This window comes from Danio rerio, chromosome 19 (genome assembly GCF_049306965.1).
Source record: "Danio rerio strain Tuebingen ecotype United States chromosome 19, GRCz12tu, whole genome shotgun sequence".
NCBI classification, from domain to species: domain Eukaryota; kingdom Metazoa; phylum Chordata; class Actinopteri; order Cypriniformes; family Danionidae; genus Danio; species Danio rerio.
The window spans coordinates 41,345,517-41,362,669 of record NC_133194.1 but is presented as its reverse complement, the minus strand read 5'-3'; the positions used below and the strand labels follow the sequence as shown (position 1 = coordinate 41,362,669).

At 35.2% G+C, this 17,153-nt stretch overlaps 1 protein-coding gene across 50 annotated transcripts in view; it reads left to right on the top strand.

Moving 5' to 3' along the window:
• The window catches only part of adgrb2 (adhesion G protein-coupled receptor B2), a 550,430-nt gene that overhangs the window by 523,860 nt on the left and 9,417 nt on the right, over nt 1–17,153 (top strand). For 3 of the 50 annotated variants that reach the window (XM_073931890.1, XM_073931861.1, XM_073931858.1), the window contains one exon: nt 15,090–15,141. The exons of 45 other annotated variants lie outside the window; for them this stretch is intronic. In XM_073931890.1, coding sequence (XP_073787991.1) covers nt 15,090–15,141 — 52 coding nt within the window. Of the gene's footprint in view, nt 1–3,261; nt 3,338–15,089; nt 15,142–17,153 lie in introns of all 50 variants that reach the window. 2 more of the 50 variants (XR_012395196.1, XM_073931859.1) reach the window with 1 other exon arrangement.

Sequence of the window (17,153 nt, the reverse complement as noted above, 5' to 3'; positions counted from 1 at the left end):
AAGAGACGCTTACTCCACGAGATGAGACACAAGATTAGATTCACGAGAACAAGACAAGACGTGATTTTGATATTATTTTTATTATTTTATTATTATTATTATTTTTTTTTTTATCCTCAATGAAAAAATATATGATTGGGAAATTGTTTTTTTATTCAACTGAGAAAAACCACAAGGTGCTTTTTAAAAAAAAAAAAAAAAATCAACTTGTAATAAATATTTTTTTATTTATATTTTAATAAATTCTATGCTGTAAAGGGCATGTAAACAATACAAATATGTTATATATTAATGGAAAATAATGCTAATATATCATTTAAAATATTTGCTATATTTAGCAATAGCTAAATATTTGCTAATGTATTCATATATATATATATATATATATATATATATATATATATATTATTCAACTGTTTTTTTAATAAACTTGTAATAACTTTTATTTTACTTCTGTTTTAAATAATTATACCATAAACTACATGCAAACACTGCAAAATATTTTGCTAATAACTGTACTGACTGAACAAACTCTGAACTACTGGATGTGAGTATGGATTGATAGAAGAGAGCTGTTTCAGTGGAATTTAATATTGCATGCTGAAGGAAAAAGTCACTTCCATTTATTTCCGGATGGCATAAATGGTGACGGTTGTGTGTGCATCTTCAGTAGTTCACTGTGTGTGTGTGTGCACTTTGAGGAGATCTGTGTGTTTGTGATGCTACTGACTTGGTAGGTGCAGAGAATAGTGTCAAACAGTGTGTATAGGCTTATCCTGATGCAAAATGTGGATAGAAGTCCTACACAATGGTTTGATTTGGCATTTACATGTCTGTCCAGCAAGGCTAAATTGTCCATAGTGTATGAGTGTGAATGAAAGTGTATGGATGTTTCCCAGAGATGGGTTGCAGCTGGAAGGGCATACGCTGCGTAAAACATATGCTGGATAAGTTGGCGGTTCATTCCGCTGTGGCGACCCCAGATTAATAAAGGGACTAAGCCATAAAGAAAATGAATGCATGAATGAACATCTGTCTTAATTCGATTTGTGTTTACAGAAATTATAACTTTAAGCATATCTAAAGTGCTATTCCAGCGCATGGTTAATTAACCTTTGAACTCTGGTGAAAAAAAAAGTGGTCACGTCACACCCGTCCAAGCAAACAAGTGATGCGCAACACTTAGGCAGCCCAGGTTCAATTCGATTCATCTTTATTTCTATAGCGCTTTTAGTAAATTGTAAATTGAAGTTTATAGTAAATTGAAACTGTCAGTTCAGTTTTCAGAGTTTGTTTAGTTTAGTTCAGTTCAGTGTGGTTTAATTACTGCTGAAAGTCCAAACACTGAAGAGCAAATCCATCTATGCGCAGCTTTACAAGTCACAAACCATGCAAGCCATTGGTGTCCAGGTATGTGTAAACCAACTGATTTTCTGTTCAAATCCAATCCTGCCTCCAATCTTCAATGCTAATTTCATCCTCACGCTCTATCGTAACATCACAACTCACCACACAACTTTTAACCTTGATGAGAAATTTCGTCGCGACATCTCACAGCCCGAAAACTCGTCACACCCCTAGTTTATACATGAATTGAAAGCTGAATTAGTACGAATCAAATAATATGTGACTGAGATATTATTCTAAAATCTAGAATTTGAGGGTGTTAATAACTAAATACTGAGAAAATTTACACAATTACACAAATTTCACAATTTAAATATTTAAATATATACAATTGAAGTCAGAACTATCAGCCCCCCTGAATAATTAAACCCCTGTTTATTTTTTCCCCAATTTCTGTTTAACGGAGAGAAGGTTTTTTAAACACATTTCTAAACAAAATAGTTTTAATAACTTATCTCTAATAACTGATTTATTTTATCTTTGCCATGATGACAGTAAATAATATTTGACTAAATATTTTTCAGGACACTTCTATGCAGCTTAAAGGGACATTTAAATAGGTTACTAGGTTAATTAGGTTAACTAGGCCTGTTAGGGTAATTAGGCAAGGTATTGTATAACAATGGTTTGTTCTGTTGACTATCGAGAAATAAAAAATTTTGCTTAAAGGGGCTAAAATGGTGTTATAGAATAAACTGCTTTTATTCTAGCCGAAATAAAACAAATAAGACTTTCTCCTAAAGAAAAAACATTGTCAGACATACTGTGAAAGTTTCTTTGACCTATCAATGAAAATTACATTTTGCTTAATGGAACATGATTTTTACTTAAAAGTCTTGTAATTTTTGGCATAAAACTGCATAATTTCTAGCCATGCAGTGCTTTTTTTAATAGTATCTGGATGCAGCCTAGATGATGCGAGCTGGGATCGCATATCTCAAAGATGTAATGTCAGACAATGCACTCAATGGAGCTAGTGACAACACTGTGAGAGGTATAGGGTCAGGGGTGGGGTTAGGTGTGGGCATTCAAAAGCATTGCATGCAGCTCAGATTGCAAATGCACCAAGTCTGTATTCAGACCCCCCTTACGGTTTTGGCTATTCCTACAAAATAAAACAATGCCACACAAGACTTTTTTGACAAGACAAGGAATTGTCAGGGTCACATATAGGAAATATAGTATAAGAAAAGCAACATTGACAGTTTGAAAGTCTGGACACACTGCTGGATTTTGCGCATTCAGACAAGCATTGGTGATTCATGTTCTCACATTGCAGACTATTGAACTCCTCATAACTGCTTATTAATTTTTGACATTATAAAAAAGTCTTTCTGGCAGTACTGAAGAGGCATGATGCTTTTAGCATTCGCCTTTTGATTACCAATGGGAAAGCAATCGCAGCATAAAATTCTTTTGATTTCATTCCACTGGTCTTTGATTATGTTGACAATGCTATAATTACTGCGATAATTGTGTTCAAAAGAGTTTGAGGGGGGGGGGGGAAAAAAACATGAAATTGCACATTTCTAATTATTATAATAACCCAGTGCCTAAGACAACATTAATTGGATTCCTTCTTCAGGTCAGGACTGGCTTGAAAGTGATTTTCCACTCACTCTCTGTGTTCATTTATTTGACTAAAGAACTTTTCTCACATTTATGAAGACAACTATTATCTTAAAAAGGCTAATTTAACTACCTTTTACAGTTTGTTTGGATCCTACTCCTGCTGGATTCATAACCAGTCTACCTCAAAGCCGCATCTACCTCAAAAACTAAAGCTGTGCTAAAGAAACAAAAGTACCGTGTTAATGATCTTTAAATTCCTCTAACAATCCGGCCACTTCACAGGTTCCTCCTCCACCTCCGCCACGACAATCTGAGCCTTTAACACGAAGAATGAGCTTCGTTTACAAAGAGAGCCAACGTAAGCATGTCAACCAGACCCCGTATTCCCAGCCTGATTTATAGAAGCTCTCAGTGGTGCAGTGTAAATCCTCACTTGTAGAATCTTAGAGGTGTAGAGGACTGTGCTTTTTCCACATTAGGTCGTGTTTTTTTCCGTGCTAACTCGGCGTGAAAGATTCCCTGCGATGTTGTGATGTGTTGTTGTAAATCACAAAGCCTCGCGCTGTCATTGTGCTTGTGCTAGTGCTATGTTAAAGCCTAATTTTAAACAAAACCGCGTAAATTCAAATAAACAGTTCATAATTTGGTTTAAAAGCACATAAAATATCATCTTTCTTGCTTATTGTTGACACAAATCTTAATTAGCATGAGAATAACATTACTGAGATACGGTAAGTAAACAGTTGTTGTTATAAAATTAAGGTGATGCGCTGCTGAAATAAGATGTTTGTCTTGCATAGTATTTTGTCTTGTTTTCAGTGCAAATGTTAAAAACATTCTTAAAGGGATAGTTCACCCAAAAGTTGAAGGCCAGTTGGCATTCCTGTGTGGAGTTTGCATGTTCCACCCTGTGTTGGCGTGGATTTCCTCCAGGCACTCCGGTTTCCCCTACAGTTCAAAGACTAAACTAAATTGGTCGTAGTGTTTGTGTGTGAATGAGTGTGTATGGGTGTTTACCAGTACTGGGTTGCACCTGGAAGGGCATCCAATGTGTGAAACATATGCTGGATAAGTTGGCGGTTCATTCCGCTGTGGTTATCCCTGATGAATAAAGGGACTAAGCCGAAGGAAAATGAATGAATGAATGAATGACTTGTTCCGAACCACTTTTTCCTTCTGTTGAACACAAAAAAGATAATTTGAAGAATGCTGAAAACCTGTAACTATTGACATGCATAATAGGAAAAACAAATACTTTGAAGGTCAGTGGTTACATGTTTTTAACAGTATTCAGAATATCTTGTTTTGAACAGAACAAAAAAGTCAAGGGGGAGTAAATGATGGCAGAATTTCACTGTTTGGGTGAACTGTCCCTTTAATGTTTACTTGAGAAGCAAATTTGATTATAACTGAATGGATCTTATATGTCTTTTATATTATTTAAAATGATTTAATATAAGTCTCAATTCAAAATAGATCATAAATATTTTATTAGAAAATACTGTAATGTCTCTTTTTGAATGGAAGCAAAAACCTACAGTTTTTTGTGTTTCTTTAAAAGCAAATTAGCTGCTGCTCCCCGCCCCCATTCCAGAGGTTAATCTAACAACAGCATCCACAAGTGTTTCAAATGTTTGTCATTTTAAACATTTTCCGTTTAAAACTGGTTTAGTATTATCAGTTGCATCAAAAAAGCACATCGAAAATGTATGTCACCTACCCCTACCCGCTCTTGTCTAATAGTGATGGGTCATTCATGAACGATTCGTTCATTTTGAACAAATCTTTAATATGACTCGGGAACTACGAGTCCTCTCAGGGAGTGATTCGTTCATCCGCGCGTGCGCACATTTGAGCAGGTAGTATCGTTAATTTCAAGTCTTCATCACATTGGCAGAAGCCAACCATACGCATTTAGAGCCGGAAAAAGAATTGATCCGCTCACCTCTCGAGTCCTCTATCGGGTCTGAGTCACTCGTTCCTCACGGGTCAATCATTCGCATTTAGAGCCGGAAAAAGAATTGAACCGTTCATCTCTCCAGTCCTCGAGTTTAAGTCATTCTGTCAAGTGATGAACGAACAATCATGGCTCCTATCAGCTTAGACTGAGCATTGATCAAGATTATATGTGACTGTCAGTGTAACGTGAATGAACCCCTGACATTTGAAGACATGAAGAGGTGAGCTGAGCATAGAGACAAAAATGCCTTCATAGACAAAAGAGCAGGAAAAACATTGAATTATTATTTTCTCCTTCTTATATTCTATTTATGACTTATTTGTTGTGCAATCAACCTTTTGGGCTAGTTGTAGATGTGTTTGGAAGCAATTCGTAACATTTTAATAATATTTTGGCAAATTGAACCAAATGAACAAAATGACTCGGAAAAAAGATTCGTTCATCTTGAATGAGACTCAAAGATCAGAGTCAATAAAATGATCCGAACTTCCCATCACTATTGTCTAATTAAAACAATATATATATATATTGTATATTATATATCATTCGAGAGAAAAAAATAATTATTTTCTTAGCCCATTGTCTCATCGATAATCAAGCATGCTTATTTTTTTAAGCATGAATTTACTCAACATTGATTGCATTTTTGTTTGAAAGTCTGAATTATTTTGTTTCTCAAGTAAATATGCATTGATTTAAGAATGTTTAGAAATCTGTACTGGACAACAGGAAAAGCGCTCTTACAAAAAAAAAAGCCTTGTTTTTTTGTGTGTGTGTTTTTTGCCATGTGATGTTATTAGGACATTTAGATATTTGGTCAGAAACATGTTACTGTATGTTTGTGTGGGCCGGTAAAGAGATGAGTGTGCATTTAGGGACATTCTGAGCCATTACCCCATCTCCTGGCTTATTTTAGGTTTTCCTTTTATCACACTGGATCCTTCTAACTTTTGGGGTCTCTTAACTCACTGAAAAAAGAAAAGATTCAAAGATATTTCCTTGAATTTACTAATTTAAATTTCCTAAGTTAAGTGGTTGTAAACACTTTTTTATTAGGGCTGAATTTAAACAAATTAAGTTGAACATTACTAAATTTAATTTGCTTGTTTAAATTCAAGCTATATAAATAGTTTCCAACAATCTTGCAAAAAACTTTTTTTACAGTACTGTTAAAAAATTCAAATGTAAAATTTACAGCAATGAAAAAAAAACGCAGCTGAGGGTGCCAGAAATTTACTGTTAAAAATACGGTAGAAACTATTTTCAAAATATTACAGTAAACTAGGGCTGGACAGTTAATTGAAAAGTAATTGAAATAGACATTCAGTCAATGAATGAATAATTAAATAAAAATTATCTTTCATTAATCATAATTAAGTTAAAATGTTCAATTGATCAAGATTTTGATTTTAGGCAAAATCAACCAGCCCTACAGTAAACTACCGTATTTATTTAACCTATCGTATTCTACACCAATGCTTTGAAATACTAACATCTGCACAACATAGCTTTGTTACACAGACAAAAATGCAGAGAAACACACTATTATTTTTAAGACGCTCTGCTAAACATGATCACGGTAACAGACATACTTACTTACCATAATGCAATAAACATACATAACCAATAAATAACAAACAGCAATGCCAACAAGGCATAAAAAGTGAAGTGTCATGCAGGGGATTCTGGAAAAATCAGTTATTAACTGTATACTTTAAGGAAACTTACTGTTAGTCAGGTTATGGATTTATTACTGTAATTTTCTTATTATTAAAATAACGCTCATTGTTTTTTACGGTGTGACACATCCAAAATGTTTCCTTTTAGACACCATTGTCCATTGCTTCTAATCGTCGGTTTTCATCCTACATACTTCAAGTTCAATCTCTCATTCGTACAGCGGGTTCACTTCACAATATTTTTTTTTGTCTTTCTATGGGGACAGTAGAGGCGCCTTAGTCACTTGCAGTCCGTTAAATTGCTTGTGTTAGTGCGAATGGAGCTTGATGCAGTTTGAAAGGCAGTTAACCTCTAAGTGAAGATGCTGGCTGGGCTGATAGCTGTAGCGGAGGCGCCCCATATGGCCCCAAATGGATGAAGGACTGGTACCCTGTGTTCAATCTATTCATGCTAATGGGGATCCTACAAATGAACACAGCGGGGAGTTCGAGAGCAGTGGAAGGCAACAGTCTGGCTCCTGAAATATGTATTAGCAACTTGTGCTTTTACACCCACCGACTGTTGTGCGAAAGGGTAAACATCATAAATATGTGTGCACGGTTAGTGATAATGTAGGATTTGAACAAAGCCCTGACTTAAGTTTGGGGACATAACTTGGGGATAAAACCAGCTTAAGTAAGCATGTTTGTTATGCTGGACAATGCAGCGTCGGAAATGTTCCTTCATGGTTGTCTTGATAAAAATAAAACGGGGGATAGTTCACCAAAATTTTTTAATTCATGTTCAAAACCTATTGAAGTTACTTTTTTGAACACAAAAGACGAGATGTCGAAAAAAACTCTGGTTGCTGCCACCCATTGACTTGCATACTTTAGTTTTTTTGTACTATGGGAATCAATGAGTGCCAGCAACCTGAATTCTTTGTGTTCAACATCAGAACAAGACTTATAAAGGTTTAAAAATCATACAAGAGAAAGTAAATAAGGTAATTTCATTTTTTGGTGAACTGTCTCTTTAAATAAAAGAATCATATTGCTTGAAACATGGGGAAAACACATACACAAACATTAAATGTAATTTTAATTGATAATATAGTTAGATATTTCATTATTTATTTATTTTGGAATTTAAGTTATAAACTGCTTCATAAAATACAGTTGAATCCTGTATAACACCCAAGAAAATATATGCACTTTACATTAAATAATTGATTTTTGTATAATTATAAAACATTTGAAACTTACAGTAAATGTAGCTAATATTTAAATAAACATTATTAGTTTTTATTCTTTAAATGTGTATGTCTTTTGAGAAGGATTTAAGCCTAAGCAACAAACTAAAATACTAAAATACAGTATTTATTTAAAATCATGTATTCTCAAATACCTTATGGCTTTTTTGTTCATAGTCCATTGCACATATTTGATTGCAGTTCAAACATCTACACTACCTGACAAAAGTCTTGATGCCTGTCCAAGTTTTAGAAGCAACAAACAATAACTTGACTTCTAGTTGATCATTTGGTATCAGAAGTGGCTTATATAAAAGTGGCTTTTATTTTACCAAAATAAAATATGACTCTGCCTTGATTTTTAATTATTTCATTAGGACAGTAAGGTCTGACTTTGCTTAGACAAAAGAAAAAAAGTAATCTGGAATGGCAAAGAAAGCGTTCCTGCAGAGTTCATCAAGATTTTTTGGATTCATCTTCAGTGCCTCCTTCTTCATCTTACCCTAGACATGCTCAATAATGTTCATATCTGGTGACAAAGCTGGCCAATTCTGGAGCACCTTGACCTCCTTTGCTTTCAGGAACTTTGATGTGGAGGTTGAAGTATGAGAAAGAGGGCTATCCTGCTGAAGAATTTGCCTTCTCCTGTGGTTTGAAATGTAACGGGCAGCGAGAATGTCTTGATACCCCAGGCTGTTGATGTTTCTATCCACTCTGCAGATCTCTCGCACGCCCCATACAAAATGCAACCCCAAACCATGATTTTTCCATCACCAAACTTGACTGATTTCTATGAGATTCTTGGGTCCATGTGGGTTCCAGTAGGTCTTCTGCAGTTTTTGTGATGATTGGCATGCAGTTCAACAGATGATTTACAGAAAAATCTTCCTTCTGCCACTTTTCCAAATGATCAAGAAGTCGAGTTATTATTTCTTGTTCCCACAACTGGGATTGACGACCAGACTTTTGTCAGGTAGTGTCTCCTGCATAATTTCCTTCCTTAACTTTAATTACTGTCAAAGTGTTAAAGACCTTCGCCTACTATTAGGAGGTTTCATGCAGAGCATAATTATATTTGGTGACCCCCATCAACTATAACTAATCAAACTGCTTTCTAGAACAAATGTTTCATTAAAACTTTCGAAACACTACAGCACGGATAATACATAGTATCAGTAGCAGGGTGATCTCATAACTGTAATATCATGATTATCATGGTTTTAAGGTTACGTCTGAACATTTAGCAGAGGAACAGTGTGTGTGTGTGTGTGATTTCAATGCATATTAGTGCATTTTATATTATTCTTAACATTTTTGGTATCTGAGGCCCAACATTCATCTATTCTCGCTTCCATTAGAGGGGTGTTTCCCAAACCTGTTTCTGGAGGCACACCAAAAGTACATACAGTGCATCTGGAAATTATTCCTAGCGCTTCACTTTTTCCTTTTTTTTATGTTACAGCGTTATTCTAAAATGGATGAAATTAATTTAGTTCCTTAAACCTCTACACACAATACCCCATAATGACCATGTAAAAAAGATTTTTGAAATTGTTGCAAATTTATTACAAAATAAAAAAAAAAAGAAAAATCACAAGTACAGAGGTATTCACAGTCTATGCTCAATGCTTTGTTGATGCACCTTTGGCAGCAATGACAGCCTCAAGTCTTTTTGAATATGACGTCACAAGCTTGGCACAGCTGTCTTTGGGAATTTTTGCCCATTACTCTTTGCAGTACCTCTCTCAAGCTCTATCAGGTTGAATGGGAAGCGGTGGAGTTCAGCCATTTTCAGATCTCTCCAGAGATGTTCAATAGGATTTAGGTCTGACCTCTGGCTGGGCCACTCAAGGACATTCACCGAGTTGTTGTGAAGCCACTCCATTGATATTTTGGCGGTCTGCTTTGGGTCATTGTCACGCTGGAAAATGAACCGTTGCCCCAATCTGAGGTCAATAGCACTCAGAAGCAGGTTTTCATTCAGGATGTCTCTGTACACTGCTACATTCATCTTTCCTCTATCCTGACCAGCCTTTCAGTTCCTGCTGCTGAAAGACATTCTCACATCATGATGCTGCCACCACCATGCTTCACTGTAGAGATGGTATTAGCCTGGTGATGAGCGGTGCCCTTTTTTTTTCAAATGTAACTCCTGGCATTCACTCCTAAAAGTTACATTTTAGTCTTATCTGACCAGAGAACTTAGTTTCTAATGATCTGAGAGTCCTTCAGATGCCTCTTGGCAAATTCCAGACAGGGAGTGGCTTCCGTCTGGCCACTCTACTATACAGGCCTGATTGGTGAATTGCTGCACAGATGGTTGTAAGGTTCTCCTCTCTCCACAAAAGAACGCTAAAGTTCAGACAGAGTGACCATCAGGTTATTGATCATCTCCCTGACTAAGGCTCTTCTCCCTTGATCACTCAGCTTAGATGGCCGGCCAGCTCTATGAAGAGTCCTAGGAGTTCCAAACATCTTCCACTCACGGATGATGGAGGCCACTGTGATCATTGGAATTTTCAGAGCACGTGAGATTTTTCTGTAACCTTCCACAGCCTTGTGCCTCAAGACAATCCTGTCTTGGAGGTCTACAGACAATTCCTTTGTCTTCATGCTTGGTTCGTGCTTTGACATGCACTGTCAACCCTGCGACCTTATACAGACAGGTGTATGCCTTTCAGTTCATGTCCAATCAACAGAATTCACCACAGGTTAACTCCAATTAAGCCGCTGAAACATCTCAAGAATGATCAGTGGAAACAGAATTTACATCAGGTCAATTTAGAGCTTCACGGCAAAGGCTGTCAATACTTATCTACATGGGATTTTCAGGCTTTTAATTTTTAAGTAATTTGCAACAATTTCAAAAACTCTTTTTTCACACTGTCATTATGGGGTATTGTGTGTAGAATTTTGAGTATATAAATTAACTTAATCCATCATGGAATAAGGCTGTAACATAAACAAATGTGGAAAAAGTGAAGCCCTATGAATACTTTCTGGATGCACTGTATTTTGGATGTCTCCCTTATTTGCCCCATTCATTTCAGGTTTTGAAGTCTCTTCTAATGTGCTGATGAGTTGATTCAGGTGTGTTTAATTAGGGAGAGTTTGAAAGTGTGTACTGTTGGTGTGCCTTCAGGAACAGCGTTGGGAAACACTGCTCTAGAGACCTCAATGGCGTTAATTGAATAACTGATTTCAGTGCAGTCTCATATTTGCCTTTTGTCCACACAAAATTAGCCCTGGAATGACATTTTTATTACAGACTATTGTATTGACCAAACTTGAAGCAGATGCACCATCAAACAGCTTAATGAAGCTGGGATGGGACTTTTACACACTCTTACACACACACAGCAAAATGCTAATTTGCAGTCTGTGCCAATTAAGATGTAATTAGTGAGATATGTCATGTCGCAGATTTCAACATGTAAAGCTCTGTTCCCGCCATATTGTAGCTGAGCTCATATCTGGATCATAGCAAAGAAGGGATAATATGAGTTCTTTTATGGACAGTTTCTGTTTTGCCCTTTTGTGCTTTCCTTTAACATTGAACTGAATAGAATAGATTTGCGACTATTAACTGAGCTGACATAATGCAGTATAACTCAGCAATGGTTGTCATGGCAGACAGAGCAGATAAGGCTTTTAGCGCATTATCCTTTATACATAATGTATGACTTCATAATGGAGGAAACACAGAGGTCATGTGTGCAGTGAATGTGACCGTATATGTCAATATCCAGGAATTAAGATACATATTCCGCTGAAACAAACGCTTCGGAAATGATCCTGCCGTTTCATTTGGAGACCCCTGAGCTCAGTGATATCTCCTTTTTGTCCTCTATTGCGTAAATGTAAAGTGGAGAATTCGCTAAGATTGCGTTGTTTATATTTGCATGATGTCTTGTGTTGTTTCAGCATCTATTCACTAAAGGGATTATGCAAATCTCGTATAAAATTATGCACATTTTAATTCAGATGTGAAGCAAGCAGGCCCGGACTGCATCATAATATGGATGATACAGTACCACAATCTGGTGTAATTTATCCAGACTATATAGACCTTTTTGAGGGATGTAAACAAAAACAATGGTCCCAACGTGTTTCCTGTTTACATGTTTAACTTCTATAGCTTCTGCGAATCCAAAAAGAGCCACATAATGATAAATAATGTTTTTACAGCTGTTTGCCTCGTGTTACAGTTATGAAATTGTTTGAAAACAAGCAGGAAATATTCATGGGCCAATGACATGACCATATTGAAATGGTCTATAATTTTTGGTTTACCAGTCCAGTCCAGTGGTGCATTTCCCAAAACAGGAGTTCAAAAAGTAGGTCGTACAAAGTCCTTAAAAAAGTGTATTAGATGTCTATGTAAATCGTTAGCTCTCAGCTATTCCGCTCATAACATTAACATCACTATTAGGCTGCTGTTTTGACATTTGAATGATTATCATTTCTGCTTTTCTTTCAAGCCTTTTGGTATTACAATCAGTTATATATTTCATTCATATGACAAGAAAAATGCTCTCAACTAAATCAGGTTTCATTTCCTCCATTTTTCTATTTGAAAATATTACGGTGGGTCTTGAGATTGATTATACCTGTCTAAGTAGGTCCTGGATTTTAAAAAGTTTGGGAACCCCAGTGCCAAAAGTGTAGTTAGTCAACTACTATACCCAAATTTGATGAATCTGCATTTCCCAAATCTATAGTTTCAAACATTTACAAAGAGCATCACAAAATTGTGTTGTTTTGCTCAACTTGTGGGTGTAAGCATAGTTAGTTAGAGGTTAGACCGTGTTATAGTTAGACAGTATCTAATTACTTAAGGGATTATGCAAATCTCATATAAAAATTTTGCATAGTTTAATTCAGATGTGAAGCAAGCAGACCCAAACTGCATCATAATATGGATGATACAGTAGGTTACCAGAATATGGTGTAATTTATCCAGACTTTATAGTTTTGGTTCACAACTCCAGTCTAGTCCAGGGGTGCATTTCCCAAAACAGGAGTGCAAAAAGTAGGTCGCACAAAGTCCTTAAAAATTTGTATTGCATGTCTATGTAAATCGTTACCACTCATCTATTCCTCTCACAGCCTTAACATTACTATTAGGCTGCTGTTTTGACATTTGAATGATTATCTTCTCTGCTTTTCTTTCAAGTCTTTTGCTATTGCAATCAGTTATATATTTCATTCATTTGACAAGAAAAATGCTCTCAACTAACTCAGGTTTCATTTCCTACATTTTTCTGTTTGAAAATATTATGGTGGGGCTTGAGATTGATTATACCTGTCTAAGTAGGTCCTGGATTTTAAAAAGTTTGGGAACTCCAATGCCAAAAGTGTACTCAATCAACTACTATTACCAAATTCAATGAATTTGCGTTCTCAAATCTATAGTTTCAACAAACATTAACAAAGAGCATCTCAACGTGTTGGTATAAGCATAGTTAGTTTGACGAATGGGCTTAAAGAGATTTTGTACTCGTGCAAAATAAGCATTTTTAGGTTAGGATATAAATCTGGGGGCATATTAGAGAAAGTTTAGTCTCAACTTAAGTTGTAGATTTTAAAATAAATTTACATATATATATATATATATTTTTTTTTTTTATAAAAATATATGATTTTGCAAATCCATATTATACACTGTAAAAAATATCTGTTAATTATCTTTTTTCTTCGTTTATTTATGTTGGTGAATTGCATTATGGATCTTGATCTTTGTCTAGTTTTGTTGTTGTAAATTTCAACTCTACAGTTTAACTAAGTGACTTATTGACATTTTAGCAGTTTGAAATAATATAATGCATAATAAAAATTATATATAGAGAAATAAGTCTGTAAAATAACAGAAAATCTACTGGCAGTTAATTACAAGGTATTTGTTGCGTAACATACAACATCAACCCAGACAAAATATTACTTTAAACAATATAAAATGTTATTAAAAGTTCCTTTTTCAAACTTTTTAGGTTAAAGGAAAAATCAAGTTCCCATATTGCAGTTAAAAAGCCTAATTAAACAGGTAAAAATAAAACATTAAAAACATAAATCGCAATATACAGAAAACTGCTAACTTATAGATACCATTTTACAGTGTAGACGGAAATCTTAACTTCATTTGGGATTCTTATTGTGTCTTGGAAAATTGTATCTTATATACAGTTCTGAAATCTTAAAATCTTAAAAAGTTTCCAATCAAGATAAACTGCACGAATTGCTAATGAACTAGCCTAAACAAAATGCATAAACAAACCAGTAATGCTCCACCATGGTTTGTTGGTTTCTGTAATGCTAGTCTGAGTTTCGTTTTGCCATCGAAATGTATAACACATCTTCAGGGAAGAGTCTTTCTACCAATAAAAATCTTTGTTCTTCAGTTTCAATCGTCAATAAATCTAAATTCTATTGTTCCATTAAAAGAATTAGCTTTCAAATAATTTAGGAGTTGGGACAGATGTCAAGTTAAAGTTAAGTCATTAACTAAAGTAAACCTTAAGTTAATCTTAACCTGAAGATAAGACCATTTTAAGGTGTCTATGTCAAGTTAGGATGCTGTAATACCACCACCTTTCTATAGTTAAGATAAGACTTAGGCAATGCTATTCCCTAATAGCTTTTGTCCTAAATCTGGTCCTACAGTAAGTGAAATTACCATGTTTACCACACAAATATGATAAGATTTTATTGTTAGGATCTGTCTATGCCCCTGATGTCTTCCATTGGTAGTTCTATTTTCTTCTAAAAATCCCTTGAATGTGACACGCTACTCCCATCTTTTTAAGTGAGAAATGAAATCTCCTATATATTAAGAAGGCAGCAACAGTTCATAGATTTTTGGTTAAGCAACCACTTATGTTGTCTCTTGGTAAATGCACCTAAGGCCAGTTAAATAGCTTGTATGGCCTTCATTTGATCATTATTTGATGAGCTACTGCTTCAGAAACGGCAAAAGTGGCATTACAATTCAGGGAATTCACCCCAGACACTCATCTCTGACAAAGGCCTTAATGTGTTATCCTCCCACCAGTTTTGTGTTGCACACCCATGTTGTTTTACTCAATCCAGCTACTTCTTGTGTCATTTTTGTCTGTTTTGTGCACTGCTTATTACATTGTTTATGTTTTAAATGTGTCTAATTTATTTATTTTATTATACTTTTTTATATTTTGCACTGTCTTTGTCTTTCCTTGGTTTGAAACGACATGTTTTCTGTCATAGTTTGACTGTAGACAAGCAGTCAGCAGACCCAATGGCGACAAAAACAGAAAAGGTAACCCAACAAATAAATGAATAAGTAAATCTCATCCAGAGAGAAGTGTGCCCAAGCCGCATATCGCTCCTAGACAGTGTCTCCTTTGTCCTTTCCATCCTATAGTCTCCATAGATACTTCTAGAGCAGTACAGAACTCCCACAGTGACTAAACTTGCTGCCCTGCTGCTGTAGACACTGCTCCTTTCACTTCTTTCCTTTGCTTCATTGTGCAACAGTCGACTTCTTCATGACCTGTGCTTTCTCATTTGTGTTGGTGGACACATACCGTAGGTTGTGGTCACTGCTGTTTTGTCGTTTCTCCCTTTGCTGTCTGCACACCTATTACCAGTCCTCCAATCCAAAGACTTTCTTTGTCTAGAGGACAGATACAGTTGTCAACTGTGTAGAAACATAAATGGGGAATCATTCTAGTGTAAAAAAAAAAAAAACATTCTTTGGTGGGCAAAAATACTAGAAGGAATTGATGGGTAATTTTATCCAGGATGCAGAAAATCAAGTCATTTGAATGATATTACTTTGAATTTATACACTTCAAGGTACTGCAGACGCAGATTGTGTAATCTTGCTCATGTCATTCATAACCATCGACACTTTCGGGAAAGGGAGGAAGGGAAGAAAGAGTGAAATCCATTGTTAAAGAATCTATAGCGTTCTCTATAAGGACTAAGTGCAGAAATTGTGGAGACAAAACATCTCTTTATCAAAACATAGTGCCTACTAACAAAGCCTTTTTGAGATATTCCTGATGTGAGGGTTATTTTAAAAGATTGTCAGTATTGCATTTTGGCTAATTTCTAAGGCAGCATTGTATATATCCTTTGTCAGGAAAGGAATCAATGTCATAATTGTAAGCACACAAGTAGATAAACTGGGCATCATACACTAAAAACACACTGCTAGATGTTTAAATCAATGCAAGATACAACAAACTTGTGCAGAAGCACGTACTGTACATCAATGCTAGACGTATGATAAATAACAACAATAAGTGTTTTAAAACCGGCTCTAAATATCAGATATGTTTGATTTTTTCTGACTGGATGGGATCGAAGTCTTAATCTTAGGGTAGCCACATAAACTATTCGACTTTCGGGGACTTACATTGATATCCCAAAACTAAAAACAAGGCAAAAACTGTCTATTAGATGGTGAATAACCTCAACACTGAATAGTTAAAAATGGAAAGATATCAAACAAAAATAGCTAAGTCTAATTAGTCTCGGAATGCTAAAATGTATCTAACATTTTGATTGAATTAAACACACATACTGCACTGTTATAACTTGTCATAACCCAAGCTTTTTAATCAATATGTTGATAATATTCATAAATATGCTTTTGCTAAACGCATTCGTTTGCCAAAATTCTTAGAACTAAGAAAATAATAATTAGGTTTGATAGTAAAATTCAGGTTGGAAAAACTACATTACCCATAGTGCTATATTTAAAATCCTCCAATTAGAGAGCACAATGAGTAGAGTGTCAAAATAGATGTTTAGGTCCACCCACTGCTAAAATGCACCACAGATTATATAACTGATTCAGTCTCCTTACTCCATTTTTTGGCATTTTCAGATATCATGTTTTTATGTTGTGCATTGAAGAGTACAATAACAAAACAACAACATTTCTGGAAATGACTAAAACTGGAGAGTTTTATATAGATTTCAGAATACAGGTTTTCACATTAAGTAAAAGAATATATTTTTGAAAAAAATCCAAAAATGGTGGTTATCGTTTTGAACTGAGATCTTACTGTATTATAGAAACAACATGTGCGTTTTCACCAATCAATATATAATTTCTATAGCTATAATAAACAATTGAAAGTTAATAGTTTTATATTTTGTCTTATTAAATTCTCTTATTTACCTCTTAAAGCCCATTTCTGTATAAGTTGGCGCGCACTGATGCAATCTACTGCATTGTTAGCATTTAGGTAAATGCTAAAATGAATCCAAAATAGCATTTTCAATCAAGACTCAAGAACTCTTTTTCCCATTAATTAT